Raw genomic sequence first — 19678 nt, 5'->3', positions numbered from 1 at the left:
TGCAAGAATTGGGTACCCAGAGGTACTGCCGCTGACACCCCTGATCTTTCTGCATCAACGAAGAGTTCATTCTCTGCTAAATGTGGCCTCCGCGGGGAGAGTAGCTGATGTGGGAGGGTTGCGGGAGAGATCATTATATTACACAGCTAGTGCTTATTCTTCTGGATTATGGCCAGCAAATGTAGGGCAGTGCTAGAGAGAGAGAGATCTCTGCTGTCAACCAGTGTGCTGCGCACCGTTAAGGACCCAATTTGAGAGATGTGCCTTACGAGTTTAAAAGGGGATAAAGTGCATTTCGTTAAGCCATTTATGCCATTTACGCCCATGCCTTGCAATCTTTCGTCTGAAGAAAGTGAGATCCAGTCTGCTGTCATCATTGTTCTCCCCAAGTTATACAACGGACTCTCCGTTGTGTAAGAATGGAGGAAGCTGCCTTAAACCAAGTCACGCCAACAGGTCTGCTAGTTCTGTATTACACTGAGTAGCAGGGGCTTTCCACGGTTTCAGACAGGGAGTCTTTCCAAGCCCTACCTGAGAATGCTGATGATTGAACCTGAGACATTCTGCAACCCACAATCTACCACTGAGATGCAGCTTTTCCCCAGTATCCTGCATCCTATCCATGGGGAGAAGCCAGAACATTAGGGAACTTTGGAGTTGTATCCTACCAAGTTATACTCAAAGCAGGCCCATTGGAATTAATGAACCTAAATTAACCATGTCCCATCAATTCCAGTGGAGCATGAGACTCTTAATCTCAGTGCCGTGGGTTCAAGCCCCATGTTGGGCAAAAGATTCCTGCTTTGCAGGGGGTTCAACTATCGTGGTCCCAACTCTACAATTCTGTGGGTCTACTTTCAGTAGGACTGGCTTTGGATGCAAGCTTTTTTCTATAAGTTACAAGCAGAAACCGCCACAAATGTTGACGGGAATGACTACAGCGGCATAAAACCAACCTGCGCGTTCTGCAGCCTTCATGTTACCCTAAACCCAGGGGTAGCCAACGTGGTGCCCACCAGAACCACAATTCCCATCATCCTTGACTATTAATGCCCATGCTACCTGGGATGGGTAGGAGTTGGAGTCCAACAACCTCTGGAGGGTACCCCATTGACTACCGTGCCCTAGATGTATAAACCTCACTCTTCTTGTAAATAATACTCTTTATTATTACTACGATGGTGCTGATTATATAGTGTTCTTCCATGTAAGCACATAGATTGTCCACCCCCCAAGCCACTTTTCATGCCAGGCTTGTGAGATAGTTTAGAATGAGAGAGTCTAGCTTAAATCTGCTCACTTGGCAAGATGGCAAGCTTGCAGTGGAGCTTATGATTATTATTGTTATTATTATTACAGGCAAACACCCCCCCCCATTTATGCGTGTTCAATATTTGTGTGACCATGCATACACGCATCGGTCCAAACCTGGAAGTGCCCCAAAAATGCCATAAAAAGGGCCGGGGGCAGGACAGGGTGTTTTGGGGCTTTTTCAATGGTGTTTCAAATATACATGATTTCACGTATGCGTGCAGTGCCTCAGAATGTAACCCCCTGAGGAAATGCGGAACTGTCGGTAAATTTGCATGTCACCCGTCATCCGTAGAACTCGGGGCACTGCACAACATAAAAATGCAATATACAGTGGTGCCTCAACTTCCGAAGGTTTCGACTTGCGAAGTCCGCAAACCCGGAAGTATTTTTGCCCCGTGCGCGTTCTGCGCATGCGCAAAATGGACGCTTCGACTTACGAAGGATTCAACTTCCGAAGAGCGCCGCGGAACGGATCGCCTTCGTAAGTCGAGGTACCGCTGTACAAAAAACACCATAATAAAAACAAAAAAACCCCAATGACTCCCCCCCCCCACAACACATTATAAAGTGTATCGGGTGTTTATCAGCCAAAGGCCTGGCATAAGAGGAACTTTTTACCTGGCACCTAAAGATATGTAACAAAGGTGCCAGCCAACCACAGAAAAGGCCTGTTCTTGTGTTCCCACCCTCTAGACCTCACATGGACATTTCCTGTTTCTTGGTAAAATTCACATGTGCTGCTTCTTTATCAGTATATTAACTGGTTCCTAGCTATGATTGGACGTTCTGGAGCAATAGTTCTATTGGCTTGGTTACACCATCTATATCAGGGTTTCCCATGCATGGGTCTCCAGTCGTTTGTGGACTACAATTCCCATCATCCCTGACCACTGGTCCTGCTAGCTGTGGATGGTGGGAGCTGTAGTCCAAAAACATCTGGAGACACATGCTTGGGAAACCCTGATCTAAGAAGAATTAAGAGTTGTGGTGTCATTCATTGGAACAATCCAGGACAAGCTTATGAAAGGCCTTTTTTCTCCCCCTCCTCTTATTCTTCTTTACAGAGCAACAGACATTTGAACCCTGTTTAATGTACATCTCCCCATAGATAAAAGGATGCTTAAATCACCTTTCAACTGATTGAATGGTGGTAATAAGGGTCTGCGGATGAGTCTTTGGGCTAATAATGACTGAAGAGGACTCATTAATGAAGAGGGCTCAGGAGGGACTGATCCAGTTGAAATCTGCAGGAAAAGAATATCTGTGATGAGTTATTGAGTCAGTTATTGAGACTAATCATTCGGGTGTTTTGCAAGTTTCATTAGAATGTTCTTTAGGCATGGTTTAACTAATTTACAGAGTGACCCTCGTCACCCTGTTGCCCTCCCTTTCAGCAAGGCCCCGTTGTAATGGGCTTTTGTTTTGCCAATGGAGAGGTAGTTGCGATATTAATTCCCCATCCCCAACAACTGCCCAGATATGGTTAATATCTAGAAATACACAGACCCATATCAGCAATGGAGGCTGATCCATTAAGGCAAATGGGGCAGTGCCCCAGCCAGCCACCTGCCTGTCTGCTTCCTCCTCCTCCCTCTCGGTTCAGTCCTTGCAGAGGTCAGCAGGGGAGAGGATGGGGACAAAATCAGAGGTAATTGGACCCACCTGTCATTGGCTAGAGTCCCACCTGTCCTTGGGGTTGGCCCCGCCTGCCATTGTCTCTTCTGCAGCGGCTCCCTTTTTGTGGAATGCTCTCCCCAGGGAGGTTCAGCTGGGGCCTTCATTATACAGTGGTACCTCTGGTTAAGAACTTAATTAGTTCCGGAGGTCCGTTCTTAACCTGAAACTGTTCTTAACCTGAAGCACCACTTTAGCTAATGGGGCCTCCTGCTGCCGCCGCGCCGCCAGAGCACGATTTCTGTTCTCATCCTAAAGCAAAGTTCTTAACCCGGGGTACTATTTCTGGGTTAGCGGATATTGGAGGCGGGTTTTCTCTGAGGGCAGATGGCAGAACCACGAGACAACAAAACTGGCACAGAACACTCAAATAAAGGATTTATTTTAGCTATACAAAAACAACGAACATAAAGCGTGTGGGTGTTCTTTCTCTGCAGGCAAATTCAAACTGCCACTTCTCCTCCTTTTGTACTCATCACCAGCTGTAACCAATCAGCTCAGAACTCACACCCAGAACTTACAGAAACAGTTTTTTAAAGTTACAATCATCTTTTCTGTTTCTTTGCAGAATGACTCCTAACAGCGGAGTCTGTAACCTGAAGCGTTTGTAACCGCTGTACACCTTTAAGCACCAAGAGAAAACATTCTTCTTTAACCAGGCCTTTGGCTGAATGACATCTAATGCCCTTTTAAAATGTGTTGTGGACGGGGCAATTATCGGGTTATCTTTGTTTTTATTATGTACCAGTACTTTGTGTTTTTTTATATTGTAACTTTATGTTGAGAACTGCCCTTAGATCAGGCATCCGCAAACTTCGGCCCTCCAGATGCTTTGGCCTACAATTCCCATCATCCCTGACCACTGGTCCTCTTAGCTAGGGATCATGGGAGTTGTAGGCCAAAACATCTGGAGGGCCGCAGTTTGGAGATGCCTGCCTTAGATCTACGGGTATAGGCCGGTATGCAAATTTAAATAATAATAATAATAATAATAATAATAATAATAATAATAATCTAGTTACAGGTAAAATAAAAAATTCCTTCAGTAGCACCTTAAAGACCAACTAAGTTTTTATTTTGGTATGAGCTTTTGTGTGCATGCACACTTCGTCAGATACTGACTATCTGAAGAAGTGTGCATGCACACGAAAGCTCATACCAAAATAAAAACTTAGTTGGTCTTTAAGGTGCTACTGAAGGAATTTTTTTATTTTGCTTCGACTCAGACCAACACGACTACCCACCTGTAACTAGTTACAGGTAGGTAGCCGTGTTGGTCTGACGTAGTTGAAACAAAATAAAAAATTCCTTCCAGTAGCACCTTAGAGACCAACTAAGTTTGTCATTGGTATGAGCTTTCGTGTGCATGCACACTTCTTCAGATACCTTCAGGAATTTTTCAGATACCTGGAAGGAATTTTTTAATAATAAATATCATATGTCTCCCTGGCTTCTGTCCAACCAGTACCCAATGGGCACCATTCACCATTGCCTAGCAGTGTAAAAGAATACATCTATGGTAGTGCCTGAGATGGTCCTGCATCTTTCAGGTCAAAGTCCATTTTCTTGTTTGCATTTTATTTAATACGTGGCTCTCGAACCCCACTGTATTTCCATCGATTCAGGGCATGGCAGGTCACTCAGCCTTTATGAAAACATCCAATAAAACACAGCTCAGGAATACTGTGTCTAGTAAGGCAGCTACAAATGTGCCCATAAAATAGGAATTTTGTGCCCTGGTAAAAGCCTGCAGGTCTATCGGTCTAGCAAGTACACTGTGTATTGATGCACACCTTGTTCGACGCAAGTGTTTCAAACATGCAGAGCTTTTAGAAATGATGACAATTTTTATTATACAGTGCTAAGTATCCAGAATATGCGCTCGAGTCGTCGGCCCCCCAGCCCCAATTTATTTTACTGTCGAGGGATAGGGTGGATCTCCCCCTTTCCCTTGTGGGCTCATAGTGTCTTAAGAGAAGCCCTTCCGAATACTAACATAAAATAAGTAATTACATTGTTGGGTTGGAGGTAGGGAAGCCCAAATGAAATAAACATGAGATTTTCCAGATTTAAATCTATTTCAAAACCACCTGCCCTATGCCATATATATAGCCAGTCCTGAGAGCTATCAGGTGGGAATATATGCTAATATTTATATATTAAACATTTAATATATATGTTAATTTTTCCCCTCCCCTTTAATGCCGACGGTTGTAAGGGAGGGAAAGGCAAATCTGAAAGAAAACAAATCTAGGTAATCACACACAAAAAAGACTCAGGCATCCCCAAACTGTGGCCCTCCAGATGTTTTGGCCTACAACTCCCATGATCCCTAGCTAACAAGAGCAGTGGTCGGGGAAGATGGGAATAAAAATTTATTTTTATTTTTTCTTACCTGCACCGATGATAGTCATTGTTTGGATGGGGGGGCTTTAACCATTTTCACAGTCACACAATCAATCAATCAGTAGCTGAACCAGGTTCCACACAGTCACAAAAACAAATTAACTGAAAAAGCCTCAAAAACAAAAACGCAAAATAAATAGCAAAAACATAAGCGCCGAACTAAATCCGTTCCGGAAGTCCGTTTGACTTTCGAAATGTTTGAAAACCAAGGGGCAGCTTCTGATTGGTGCAGGCGCCCCAGAAACAATAGCGGACGACCGCATTGGACGTTCGGCTTCCGAAAAACGTTCAAAAACCAGAACACTTCCGGGTTTTTAGCGTTTGGAAACCAAGGCATTTGAGAACTAAGGTACCACTGTACTGCTCAAGGGTGGGTCTTTTTTTTTTTTGTAGAGCATGTCATCAAAAGCAGCAATTTTGAACAGCCCGCTCACATAATAACTATGAATGAGAGTTGGGGGTGGTTTGCTATAGAGTGTCGGCTCTTCATTTCATTGCCAAATGGAACATACCAAGTCAGACCGTTGGTTCATCAACCCACTGACTGGCAGCAGCTCCTCAGGATTTCAGAGAAGGGACATTCTCAGCCCTACCAGGAGATGCCAGGAACCTGAGACCACCTGCCATTAAAGCAGGTGCTGTACTGCTGAGCTATGACTGCAAATAAGAGGTCACCTTTCATAGGCTTTTATCACCGTTCCTTCCATGCAGGGGTATATGGCCTGAGCAATTCTTTGCTGGATACACCTTGGAAAAAGCTTCAGTATGGAAAGCAGCTTTTCACAGATGTCATCAGGCACAGCCAGGACCTTGTGAAGGAAGATCTGGTCCAAGAGCTCATTAAAGTGATGAATAACCAAGACCCGTAAGTCTGTGCCTTGGCTTGTCATTACCTAGGGACCGGCAACTCTAAGCCTTTGCTTTGCCTGTAAATAAGAATGTTTGTGGGGAAATGATTGGTTCTCCGTCTTGTGCTTTTTAATGCTTTTGGTCTTAAGTGTATTGAACTAAATTCCTTCTTATGTACACGGTTGCTTGCATTAGCGGAGAGAAAAATAGGAAGCTTCCTGATAATGGTGTCAGGCAATTGTTGCATCTGGCTCATTATCTTCCACACCAGGGATGGGTGGTGTGTGTGTGTGTGTGTGTGTGTGTGTAAAAGCATATTTACTTATTTATTTGCAATATTTATTTGCAATATTTCCAGCCTGCTTTTCATTACAGAAAAGACTCCCAGAGTAGGTTTGCAGTCAAATGCGTTTATTTATTTCATTTATGATCTGCTTCCCATGAGGGATCCCAAAGCAATATATATATAGTATAACAAAATCATATACAAAACAATTACATGTATAAAAGCAGTTGAAACAATTGCATATATAAAACCATTATATATATAGAGAGAGAGAGATAAACAGTTTAAAATAACAGCAGCGCATGCATAAAATCAGTTTAGCTTCAATATACATACCAGCTGGGATAAAGGTTTGTTGGAAGAGGATTGTCTTTAGCAAGAGCAGGGGGGGAAATGAGAAAAGTGCCTCTTTGATATGTAATGGGAGGGAGTTCAAAAGGTCAGTGTTGTTGCCACACTAAAGGCCTGATTCTGTCCATCATGCAGAATTGGCCCTCCTGACGGGATGCCCAAAGTGATTGGTAGGGTATGTAAGAGGGTAAGACTACCTTTTAGGTAGCCATTAACCTCATATATTAAGAACCAACAAATCTTATATAGGAGAACCATCAAAATGAAACAGAAGTCGAGCAATAAAGTCAGAAAGCACCCAAGTAAAACCCAGTGGACATCTTCTGTAATTTGCCATTGACCAGCCTTTGTCTACTTGGTGCCCATCCCCCCCTGACCATTGGCCATGATGGCTTGTGGCTGATGGGCGTTGCAGTCCATCAACATCTGGAGAGCACCAAGCCCAGGAAAGCTGTCCTTGTTGGTGTTTTGACAGCTTATCACGTTACTGTGTGCTCTCGAGGTTTCAATATCTATGGTGGGAAACGTGCAGGAAGTTGTGCCACCTCCATTTGGTTTGCTTTCTGTCTCCAGTCAGCTGCCAGATCCCGCAATTGAGGATCAAGGAAAGGACTACGTCCTCCCCATCTTGAACAAGTATGCAGCTGTATGCGTTCGCTGTCCCAATTATGGAACCAGGTAAGGGAGAGCCCTTGCGCAAGAAAATGTGGCCGTCCATTACATTTGGTTTAAATGATTTAGTGGTTCCCTCTAGAAGCAGTGGCGTAGTAATAGGGGGGCGGGGGTCGCCACACCGGGCAGCAGGCTGGGCGGGGGACAGCAGGCTGGACAGGGCTGACCACCTCTGACGGCCGCTGCCGCCATGGAGGAGAAACCCCGATGCAACCGAAACTGCCTCACTCCACGGCTTGCTCGCGGGTTTTTGCCGTGGTGCCGCGTCGCATGCCTCCTGTGCGTGCACACACCGCACGTCAGGACGCGCAATGCATGCACGTGACAGGCACCTCGCCCCCTGGCGGGGTGCCTTTCGGTTTGCCACCCCGGGCAGCCAGGCGGCTAGCTACGCCGCTGTCTAGAAGTACAGTGGTACCTCGCAAGGCGAATGCCTCGCGCAATGAAAAACTCCTTATCCATCACCTTGTATTGGTAGGCTTTACAGGGAATGGGTGGTGCTGTGGTCTAAACCACTGAGCCTCTTTGGTTTGCTGATCAGAAGGTCGGCGGTTCGAATCCCTGCAATGGGGTGAGCTCCCGTTGCTCTGTCCCAGCTCCTGCCAACCTAGCAGTTCGAAAGCACGCCAGTGCAAGTAGATAAATAGGTATTGCTGCGGCGGGAAAGTAAATGGCGTTTCCGTGCACTCTGGCTTCCGTCACGATGTTCCATTGTGCCAGAAGCAGTTTAGTCATGCTGGCCACACAGAAAGCTGTCTGTGGAGAAACGCTGGCTCCCTCGGCCTGAAAGCGAGATGAGTGCCACAACCCCATAGTCGCCTTTGACTGGACTTAACCATCCAGGGGTCCTTTACCTTTTTGATCCCAACAACTTGCTGCTTGGTTCACTGTGCAAGGTGGGGAATTTATATACAGTCAAACCTCGGTTTGCGACCGCTTCAGTTTCTGACCACCGCGGACCCAGAAGTGCTTATATCCGGGTTCCGCGCCGCTCGGATGCGCAGAAGCGATCTACGCAGCGTGCGCAGAAGCACTCTATCGGTGCTTCGCGCACGCGCAGAAGCGTGCATCGGGGAACGACCGATTTGGGGAGCGACCAGCTCCGCGGAACGTATTGCGGTCGCAAACCGAGGTACCACTGTATGTATTTTTAAGAGCGAAGAATTAGAATCCCAGGAGTTGGTTACTTAGAAGCATTCTGGATCTTCTTATTCCTTCCTCTTTAGGACAAATACAGTTATTCTCATTGATGCGGTAGGACACGTCACCTTCACCGAGCGCACCATGCTGAATGCGGACGTCGACCAGTGGAAAACAAGCACCTACCAGTTCAAACTGCAGATCTGACAGCTCTTCGTGTGAATGGGTCACACCAAAAAGGGGAGAAGGGGAGGTTGGCAAAGTGCAATCTATTGAACTGTAGGGGTGCGGAAGGCCTTGGCTGCAGCTTTCATACAGCAAAGGCTTGTCGATGCTGCGTTCCACACCCTAGTGACCACCAAAACCCTTTTTCTTTTTCTTTTTTCACAAAATCCAAAGCAGAAAAATCTGAACGGGAAAAGCTGGGCTATATTTAAGAAGCAAGCCACATTTTGCACAAGTGTACATGTTTGACTTTTGAAAGGGATGATGTTAGGTAACACAGTTACGTGGCGCAAGTATTTAACTTGAGAATCATGTGTGTGGAAGGGGATAAATAGGAACTGTGGATAATCATGGACAGCATTTCCTGTTTGCTCGGTCAAAGGGGAAGGCAGAGTTGGTAAAATAAAATGCAAGGGGGGGGAGAGTTGGTAAACTAAAATGCAAATCTGTAAAAAAGGGGGGGGAGGCACAATTCGGAATTGGTGATGCCCTGCTAGTTTCTGTCCACTGGCACTGGAGTGTACTCCTGCCCATGCAGAGCTCAGCTTTTGCGCATTCAGAGTTGGCCTTAACATTGAAGTGAATGGGATAGTCTCTGCTCCCACACAAACCCTACCTATATGTTGACATCCTGATGGAACTTCTGCAGTAAGCCGGCCCCTGCCCCCTCCCAACTGCTAAAATGAATTAGCCTAGAAAGGTTAAAATCAATACATGTTGATTTTAACTCTTTTGCCAAGCACTTCTAAGGTAAGAGTGTCTTTGTAAAAAATAAAAAAAATCAAGTTGTGTCCTGTCTGCTTTTTAAGGCAGATTTAAAAAAAAAAAGAGTTGTGAGGAGAGCTGGAACCCCCTTTTCTCATCATAACTGAATGTATAATTTTGCAGCCTTTGACGTGTGAATATATGTATGTTTCAGTGTTGCAATATGTGCGATTATAGGCAAGATGGCAACTGCTCTCTCGATCTTACGCTCTCCAAGAGAACAAAGCTAAGGCTGGGTTTTATTTTTAATGTGAATGTTGCTTTGCATCTAACACCTGAGTGATGTAACACAGGAAGTCGGCTGCAGTTCTAGTGTACCCATTTAGCTGGGAGCAAGCCCCATGGAGCCATATGCACGGCACTGCTAATGCCTGCTTTGTGGGGTCCTGGGGAGGGCCTTAAAAATAGACTCTCGGTTGCCATTCATAATCCTGCAACTTCATCGTCTCCTTGTCTCCTCCAGGCAGACGCTCAAGTGCTGTTAATTGTGCATATTTTCCAGTGCAATCAGGTGAACTGGGAGTAATTACTACTGGACCGGTGTATACAGGATTCAGTGGGAGGCTGGGTGAATGGGGGAATGCCCCGCCAAGCTCAGCCAGCCCCTGCCTGCCTGCCTACTGACAACCAGCCCACTCGCCACCTGTTGGCTTCCTCCCCTTAGTCTCAGTGTTGCCCCTTGCAGACCTTGGCAGGGGAAAGGATGGAGACGATACCAGAATTATGATGGAGGCAAAAGCAGAATTAGTTGGCTGCACCTGCCATTGGCAGTGGGCAACAGTAATCCTGCAAACTGCAATCCTGAGTGAGCTTTCTATGGAGTGAGGCTCATTGAACTCCGTAGTACTTCCTCCAGAGCAAATGCCAAATTGCTTTTCAATTAGACAGCAGGAGTTTGGAGGAGTCGCTTAAGTGAAGGAACCTTAAGTCTGCAGTTAAGTTTCCTCTGCATTTAAATCAGCAGACAAGGCATTATATGTAAGAATGGATTGCTATTCATTCCCCGCCCCCCTTCTCCCTTCTGTCTCTTGTACAACATATTATTTCTCTATTAGTATTCCGCAAGTTGCATAAGTGACTGAAGTTTTCGCTTTTCTTACACGTCCTGCAGATTTCATCAGCCGCTTAGCCTCTGTGTCGAGGGCTTCGATAGCAACTTCAGGTGTGAGGCTTCTTGCAGCATAGCCTGTACAGCGGTACCTCGGGTTAAGAACTTAATACGTTCTGGAGGTCCGTTCTTAACCTGAAACTGTTCTTAACCTGAGGTCCCACTTTAACTAATGGGGCCTCCCACCACCGCCGTGCCACCGGAGCACGATTTCTGTTCTCATCCTGAAGCAAAGTTCTTAACCCGAGGTACTATTTCTGGGTTAGCGGAGTCTGTAACCTGAAGCATCTGTAACCCGAGGCACAACTGCAATGCGTTGGGAAATGTGCGGTTAGGAGAATGGCGACAGGATCGCAGGGTGCTGTTCCCAGAATGGGACAGGAGCAGTTATAGGAGCATAGGAAGCGACTCTACCCCAAGGCAAACCCATCAGTCCATTGGACTCAGTTCTGTCCCTGCTGACGAGCAGAGGCTGTTCAGGGTTTCAGATGTGGAATATTCCCAGCCCTGCCTGGAGATGCTAGGGATTGAACCTGGGGCTTTCTGCATGCATGCATACGAAGCAAATCCTCTTCCACTGAGCTACAGAGGCTGAATCCTCACTGAAGTATGTGTGGGAATGGGTTGTGTTGCAAGGTAATGAGTAAAAGAGATGGAGTGGTCTGGGGGTGGGGGTGGGGGTGGGGCGGTCCATGCATCAGGCTTGCCACAGGGAACACTGATATTACCCCAGCATTTCCCACAATGCACAGGCGATGTGAAAATATCACACATGGGTGTGCACATCCTTAAACACCACCACACTAGCATCTTCAGATACAGTCATACCTCAGTTTAAGTACACCTCGGTTTGAGTACTTTCAGTTTAAGTACTCCGCAGACCTGTCTGGAACGGATTAATCCATTTTCCATTACTTTCAATGGGAAAGTTCGCTTCAGGTTAAGTTCACTTCAGGTTAAGTACGGACTTCCGGAACCAATTACACTCATACCTCGGGTTAAGTACGCTTCAGGTTGAGTACTCCGCGGACCCGTCTGGAACGGATTAATCCACTTTCCATTACTTTCAATGGGAAAGTTCGCTTCAGGTTAAGTACGCTTCAGGTTAAGTACAGACTTCCGGAACCAGTTGTGTTTGTAAACCGAGGTACCACTGTACTAGCATGGGATGCCTGCACACATCCACTCATCGGATGGCCTTGGATGGCCTACAAATCCCACAAGGCACTTCAGGGGAAGTGAAGAAGAAGCTGCCATAGATCCTTGAACTAGCTGCCTCTCCTACAAGCAAGCTTTATGGACTGGGAGTTCGGAACATAGGAAGCTGCCTTAGTACCGAGTCAGACCGTTGTTCCAAGTAGCTCAGCGATGTCTGCTGACTAGCAGTGGCCCTTTAGGGGTTTCAGACGCAGGAAATTCCCAGCCCTGCCTGGAGATGAGGGGTTGAACCCGTGGCCTGCATGCAAAAAAGCAGAACCACTGAGCTGTGGCCCATTGCCCTGATAAATCTACACCTTCATTACAGTTCCCTTTGCATGTGGTTTGGGTTGCATCTCCCTCCTTGGCGGGTATTGGTACATACAAAGCAAGCTGAAATAAATAAATAAATAAAAGCAAACCCTTTTGCTTAAATATCGGGGAACGTCAAAAGGGTTGATTGCGCTATGCTCAGCTGAATATTCAGCCATGTCCGTAACTGGGCCATCTTGTGTAGGTGGACTCACAAATGTGCTCCCCGAACAGAGTTCAGGTGCATACAGTTTGTGTGTTTCAGATCCTGGAGACGTTGCGTCTTGGCGAACTTTAGGGAATAAGTGTTAACTTTCCAGCTTCAGGATGCAGGCTCAAGGTGAAGAGTGGGTGGCAAACGCCTGGCATTCGGAAGCCATTACGGTACTTCTGCCGAAATAAAAAGTTCCACATTTGCAATGTGATAATGTACCCATTTTCCACTACATGGAGATCACCTCGATGGTGTTTTTGTTGTTTAAAAAATGCAGTGCTGTGTGCAGTAACAGTCCCTATATAACATGCCCAAACAAGAAGACCCACAAATATATGGCTAAACAAAAAATACACAAAATTGCTTCCAGTAGCACCTTAGAGACCAACTAAGTTTGTCACAGGTATGAGCTTTCGTGTGCATGCACACTTCTTCATATATATGGCTATACAAATATATGGCTATACATTTTATACTTCAGTTAGCAAACACTACAAACAGGACAATACATGATGATAAGAATAAAACAGCTAGTTACAGATACAATTTGATTATTAATTATTTTTCAAATATGTCCCAATTAATACGGGACCTTTGGGAAAGGTTCTCAAAACGTTCTTGTGTAACCAAGTGATTCCTCTGGTTCATCATTGGTTGGTAAGGACTCATTTAACGGATCGATTTCCTTTTTGTCAAGAGACAAAATGCAGATTGGATTTTTTATGACACAAAGAGGCCATTCCCGTTTTCTTCCCAGGAAAAGACAAGAACTAAGTACATATTAAGCTTATTTGTGAATTTGTGGGTCTTGTTGGTTGTGCAGTGTGTGTGTTTTAAGGACACACATACCATGTGTGAGGCATGTGCGATCTTTCTGAATGTACTTTGGAATATTTTAATCCAGTATGCACCTGGCGTTGCATGGGAAATGCTGACACAGTTACTGCTGTTGCTTCCACTTTAGTACCTCCGTATTTCGCCATGCCTTAAACATCACTCGGTGTATTGGTACAATATTGTGTATTGGCACTTGACACTGCTGGTTCTTTTTATTTTTTAACTGTTGGTAGGAGGCCTACTGATAACACACAGTACTGAGAGAAAGAAGGTGTGCAAGACTTGAGATGTGACCTGCTTTTAAACTATGAACGAATAGAGCCTTGAATGCACTCCAGATGAACACACAGATTTAGCAAAGGTAAAGGTGCCCTTGACCATCAGGTCCAGTCGTGTCCCACTCTGGGGTTGCGGCGCTCATCTCGCTCTATAGGCCGAGGGAGCTGGCGTTTGTCCACAGACGGCTTCTGGGTCATGTGGCCAGCATGACAAACCTGCTTCTGGCGAATCAGAGCAGCGCACGGAAACGCCGTTTACCTTCCCACCGGAGCGGTCCCTATTTATCTACTTGCACTTTGATGTGCTTTCGAACTGCTAGGTGGGCAGGAGCTGGGACCGAGCAACGGGAGCTCACCCCGTTGCAGGGATTCGAACCGCCGACCATCTGATCAGCAAGCCCTAGACTCTGTGGTTTAACCCACAGCGCCACCTGGGTCCCTTACTAAATAATTTGGGGCTTTTTCGTTGGGCTGGGGCAAGACCAAAGCGTGGAGGATATGGCTGCCAATGGTTTCTAACCCTGACAGCTGTGCTCTGTCTCCACAATTGGGGGCATTAATGCTTCTGGATGCCAGTTGCTGGAAACGGCAAGCAGGGATGGTGCTGCTGTGCTTATGTCTTGCTTGTGGGTCCCACAGGCATCTGGTCAGCCGCTGTGAGAACAGGATGCTGGGCTAGATGGACCACTGGCCTGATCCAGCAGGCTCTTCTCATGTTCTTAATGATGGAGGTTTAGAAGCATGTTTTGGAGACTGTGGCTAGGATTCCCCCCCCCCCCTCGTAATTTGGGATAATCCGGTAACAGACCCTCCAAGTGTCCCTATTTTCCAGGGGTGTCCTTGATTTAGAGAAGCCATCGCGGTTTCCGATATGATCCTGGAATGTCCCGCTTTCCCTTGGGACGTCTCTATTTTCATTGGAGAGATGTTGGAGGGTATGGAATTATCCGGCCCCCCAAGCCGTCTGGAGGCAATCCTGTATAGGCAATCCTGTATCAAGAACCCTGGAAACTGTAGTTTGTTAAGGGCGCTGGGAGTTAGGGGACCTCTATTCCCCCCCCCCCAGCAGAGCTACAGTCTCAAGTGGTTTAACCCACTTCCCAGGAAGCACTGGGAATGGTAGCTCCGTGAGGGGAATGGGAGGGTGTCCTAACAATTCTCAGTGCCATTGGCAAACTATAGTTCCCACAATTATTTGTGGGAGGGACCCATGACTGTTTAAGGTGGTATGATACGACACAGACGGGACTCAGCTCTGCTTCATCTTCTTGACAAATCATCAGATATTTGAAGACGGCTGTTGTGTGTCCCCCACCTCAACTTGGTGAAGGTTCACCAGGCAGAACATACCCAGCTCTTTTGGCCATTCCTTGTAGCTATTAGCTATTAGGGACCCAGGTGGCGCTGTGGTTAAACCACTGAGCCTAGGGCTTGCTGATCAGAAGGTCGGCGGTTCGGATCCCTGTGACGGTGTGAGTTCCCGTTGCTTGGTCCCAGCTCCTGCCAACCTAGCAGTTCAAAAGCACGTCAAAATGCAAGTAGATAAATAGGAACCGCTACAGCGGGAAGGTAAACGGCGTTTCCATGTGCTGCTCTGGTTCGCCAGAAGCGGCTTTGTCATGCTGGCCACATGACCTGGAAGCTGTACGCCGGCTCCCTCGGCCAATAATGCGAGATGAGCGCGCAACCCCAGAGTCGGTCATGACTGGACCTAATGGTCAGGGGTCCCTTTACCTTTACCTTGTAGCTATTAGCATTTATTTCTGTGGGTCACATGAGTATCACACACTTATGCGTATCACCTTAGTTTCCAGACCACCTCATCATCCAGCTTGCCTTCCTCTGGGTGTATTCTTGTTTGCTAATAATGCCCTCAAAATGTGACGCCCAGACACAGGACATATTTCCCTGGAAACCTAGTTTTGAGTGTGCAAATAGTTTTTTCACAGGAGGCACAATTAAAACTTTGACGTTTGCACCACCAGGAGGTACAGATGTACCTGGTTTAGTTAGAACTTGGGCTTAGTAAGTGGAGGCAAAGTGATGTGTGATCAATGCAAGATTTTTATTCCTTTCTGTGCACCAAAAAATGCAAATGAGAAATGTGTCACAAGGCAAAACTTGCAGGAAAAATAATTTCTTTATTTTTGTAATGTATTAAAAGAGAGAGAGAGAGAGGCAGACTTAAGAATAAAGCTTGCTGCGGTTTGGTGTGGCTTTGAATGATATTGTAAAAGCCATAACTGTGTGTGTGCTGAAGTGATTAAGTTGTTTGGTCCATTGAAGTAGAGTGATTTTTAAAATAATAATAATAATATAAATATATCATTTCTGTTTTCTTTTAAAAATTGATTTATATTTTATCACTTACATCTGTGTCCAAATGCAATCAATAAACTTGTTTGACCAATACTGTGCTGTTGCATTACTGTCTTCATGTGACATTAAAAGAACAAGATTCAGTGGATCTTAAGGGGGACCTGATCCTTTGTGGACCTGTGCTGATTTGGCACATTATAAAGTTGAGTAGTGAGGAATGTATGGGGTCAGAAGGAATTTGCTCGAAAGTTATAGAAGCCTCTAAGAGGTGGCTTCTTGGTGGTGGCACCCAGCTGTGGAATAGTTTTCCTAGACACATTCTTTATTGTCTTCAATACCAGGTAAAGGTTCTCAAGGTTTATCCAGCCCTTTTATTTTTAAACAAATGAAATAAGGGCTTTAGTTGTTAAGGGTGCATTTTATGGTTTACTGTGTTATATTTGTTCCTGCCACAAATGGTTTATTAGTGTAAATACAAACATTGTCAATCTAAAGGTACATTTGCACCATAAAAAACACAAAATATTAAACCTATTTAGGTTTAGAATATTAGAATTAAAGAAAAGCACATTTATGCACAATGTTCTTACCATGTTCCAAATCATATAACTGGTTCAGCATTATCCTGTGTTTTGTTATACCGATACATGATAAAAGTACTCTGTCTCTCAACAAAAAGCAGTTTTCATGCTTTGATTTATTGGGTTCTTTGTTATTACATTGAATTTTAATTCTATATTTTATTCTTTGCCGTCTAAGTTGCCCTGGGAACTTGTGGTGATTGGAATCAATATAGCATACATACATACATACATACATACATACATACATACATACATACATACATACATAATTTTATTTGTATGCCACCTTTCCATAATTCAAACCATGCTCAAGGTAACTTACAATATGAAAAATACATAATTACAAACATCAAAAATAAATAAAACATCAAAAAGCACATAACCAAATCAATTTCCGCCTAAATTATAATAAGATCTAAAATAAAGAAACAAAAATGAATATCCATAACCGCAACAGCGCCCTCCCCAAACAACCTTCCCCCCCAAAAAAACAATTCCCCAACCCAAGAGTGTTTGGCAGCCTCAATTTTGTAGCTGGAGTCAATCAGGCCCCTCTCAGGCCAAGTGGGCAAACTCCGGCAAGGCAGGGAGCAAGGTCTTCCAGGACACACACACAGCCAAGATATAAATGAAGCAATATATAAAAACAATCGCCCCTAGCACCAGATCATAATGGCCCCCATTTGCATTGCAAGTGACCATTCACAACAGGAAAAAATGGTGATAAAATAACATCTCCGCATTGCTAAATAAATTAACACTTGTAGTATTGACCGATGGATGAGACGTTGGTTGTCAGGATGGGACAGTACGTAGCATAAGTTTAGATTTCCGGCCTCAAGCTCAAAAAATAAGACTGAAGTTGCCCGAGTGCTTGGATGCCTCTGAATTCCCAGTTTGGTTCTTTCTCAGCTCAGTTTGGCTCCTGACAGTTGCGAAGAAGGCATATGTAGTTCATTCGTCCTTCGCAATGCATAGTCTGGGAGCTAGCATATAAATAAAATATTTCAACATGAAGTGGCCTCTATCTCCAGTAGCAATGATGTAGAGCATTTCATCCCATAAACTGCAGAAAAAGGTGAGCAAGACTCCAGCTGGATTCCATTAAGCAAGGCTTGCTGTTGGAGCCAATGTGAAATATTGTGACCTATCTTTCTTCTTCTTTTTAATGGAAGCTGTGGGCTGGAGGAGGTATGCATGTCTTCCTCTTTTTTATTATATTCCTTACCAACTTCCACTTTTATCAAATTAAAATCAGCCTTCTGCAGCCCGAGCCTGGGATCAGTGTCATCTGCTTATTTAAAAGCTGAAAATTCCTACAGTGCCAGTTCGCTTCACACAGTTTGTGCTGAATGCATTTAATAATTGAATTTTACCCCTATTAGCAAGGGGGGAAGTGTTGCCGCACAAGGGGAAGGCAGCAAAACTATTTTTTAAAAAACGTAAAGCTCATAATCTGAGCGGCTTCAGGGCAGGGAATGCCCAGGGTAGAGACCAACATCTATTTGCGTGGGGTGGGGGGTGGGGTGGAACAGGTTTAAATTAATACTAGAAGATCCAGCATTCTCAATCCACTAGTCTAGTGCACTGGTGAATTTTAATGTTGCACGACAAAGGAATTCCAAAGCAACTCTGTTATCTCTTCAGCTTCTGACACCACCACCTCCTCCTCCCAGTCTGCTCCCTCTTCTCACTGTAACCACTCGTGGTATTAACACCACCAATCCCTGGGCTCTGAACGAGACCCAGCTACGCAGGCCTGATCTGCACTACGGTATATATTTTAAGCGGCAATGGGCATCATACCACTTTAAAGAGTCATGGCTTCCCCCAGAGCATACTGGGAAGTGTAGTTTAAGGGTGTGAGAGTTGTTAGGACCGGAGGCTTTTACTCCTCTCAGAGAGCTACAATTCTGAGAGGTCCCTGGGTAGCAGGATTGATTTTTAAACCACTTTGAGAACCACCGCTCTTTGAGGGGGAAATGGCTCTTCTAACCACTCTCAGCACCCTGAACAAACTACAGTTTGTAGAATTCTTTGGGGAAGCCACAACTGCTTAAAGCGGTTGATGCTGCTTATAATATCTAGTACAGTTGGTCCTGTTGTTCTTTTAAACTGGTTTTATATTTATAATGTTTCTAGTTGTTTTTAATATGGATTTGTTTTGACAGTTTTATATATGCTATTGTATTGGAAATTACTTCAGGAAGCCTCGTGGGAAGCGCTTCATAAATGATTGTTAGTAATAATAATATTAATGGTGTGAGCTTTCGTGTGCATGCACACTTCTTCAGATATCTGAAGAAGTGTGCATGCACACGAAAGCTCATACCAATGACAAACTTCGTTGGTCTCTAAGGTGCTGCTGGAAGGAATTTTTTTATTTTGTTTCGACTACGTCAGACCAACATGGTTACCTACCTGTAAATAATAATAATAATAATAATAATAATAATAATAATAATATCCTTATATTCTAGTTCTACAAATGCTGGAAACTTACCCCTTCGAGGGGAGAAACTGTCCCATTGCAAGCTTTATAGATTTTCAGAACTATGTAGGTTTGTAGATGTTATTAAGGAGCCACTTACCTCTTCCCCTACAATCTGAGTCTTGTCCTCTGCTACCATTAACAATTAGAGATTATTTTTAATTTGATACCTCTGCCTAAGTGGGTGCTAAATAGACCATCGCGGAGAGGCATTATATGTGGCCTTCCATTGCCGGAGCCATTTTTTAATACAACAAAATAAACAGCCTGCCCTTGGCTTTGTAATGCAGTTACGAAGCCTGATTGCTCCTGTAAACATGGCTGCTACCGAGTGATTGTTTACTGCTGTTCAACATACAGCTGGCCTATAGGACATGATGGATGTAGTGTTCTTTACATCCAGTCCAGCAGAGTATTAGGCTCTGTCATTAATCTGCTTGGGCAAAGGCTCTGAGAATAAGAAGGAAAAATAGCTACTGCCTCTAGAGGAAAGTGGCTACTCTTCAAAATCAAACTGATTAGGTGGTTCTGAGTTTCTGTCTCTTATTTGCTGCTTGCATGTTGGGGGGCGCGGGGGGGCGAGGATATCTATCTGGACTTTCTTGGCCTTACTTAGAATCATAGAATCGTAGAGTTGGAAGAGACCACAAGGACCA

General features: G+C 44.9%; 1 protein-coding gene across 5 annotated transcripts in view; it reads left to right on the top strand.

Annotated features, from left to right (window-relative positions):
* The window catches only part of TANGO2 (transport and golgi organization 2 homolog), a 95716-nt gene extending 81856 nt beyond the window's left edge, over positions 1–13860 (top strand). For 4 of the 5 annotated variants that reach the window (XM_035097846.2, XM_035097847.2, XM_035097848.2 and 1 more), the window contains 3 exons: positions 6106–6259; positions 7454–7558; positions 8779–13859. In XM_035097846.2, the coding sequence (XP_034953737.2) occupies positions 6106–6259; positions 7454–7558; positions 8779–8899 (380 nt within the window). In that variant the 3' untranslated portion in view covers positions 8900–13859. Of the gene's footprint in view, positions 1–6105; positions 6260–7453; positions 7559–8778 lie in introns of all 5 variants that reach the window. The other variant, XM_035097845.2, reaches the window with a different exon arrangement.
* Positions 13861–19678: the final 5818 nt, after the last annotated feature.

Source organism: Zootoca vivipara, chromosome 17, assembly GCF_963506605.1.
Source record: "Zootoca vivipara chromosome 17, rZooViv1.1, whole genome shotgun sequence".
Taxonomy (NCBI): domain Eukaryota; kingdom Metazoa; phylum Chordata; class Lepidosauria; order Squamata; family Lacertidae; genus Zootoca; species Zootoca vivipara.
The sequence above is the reverse complement of the archived record's forward strand: the minus strand, read 5'-3'. Positions and strand labels throughout refer to the sequence as shown.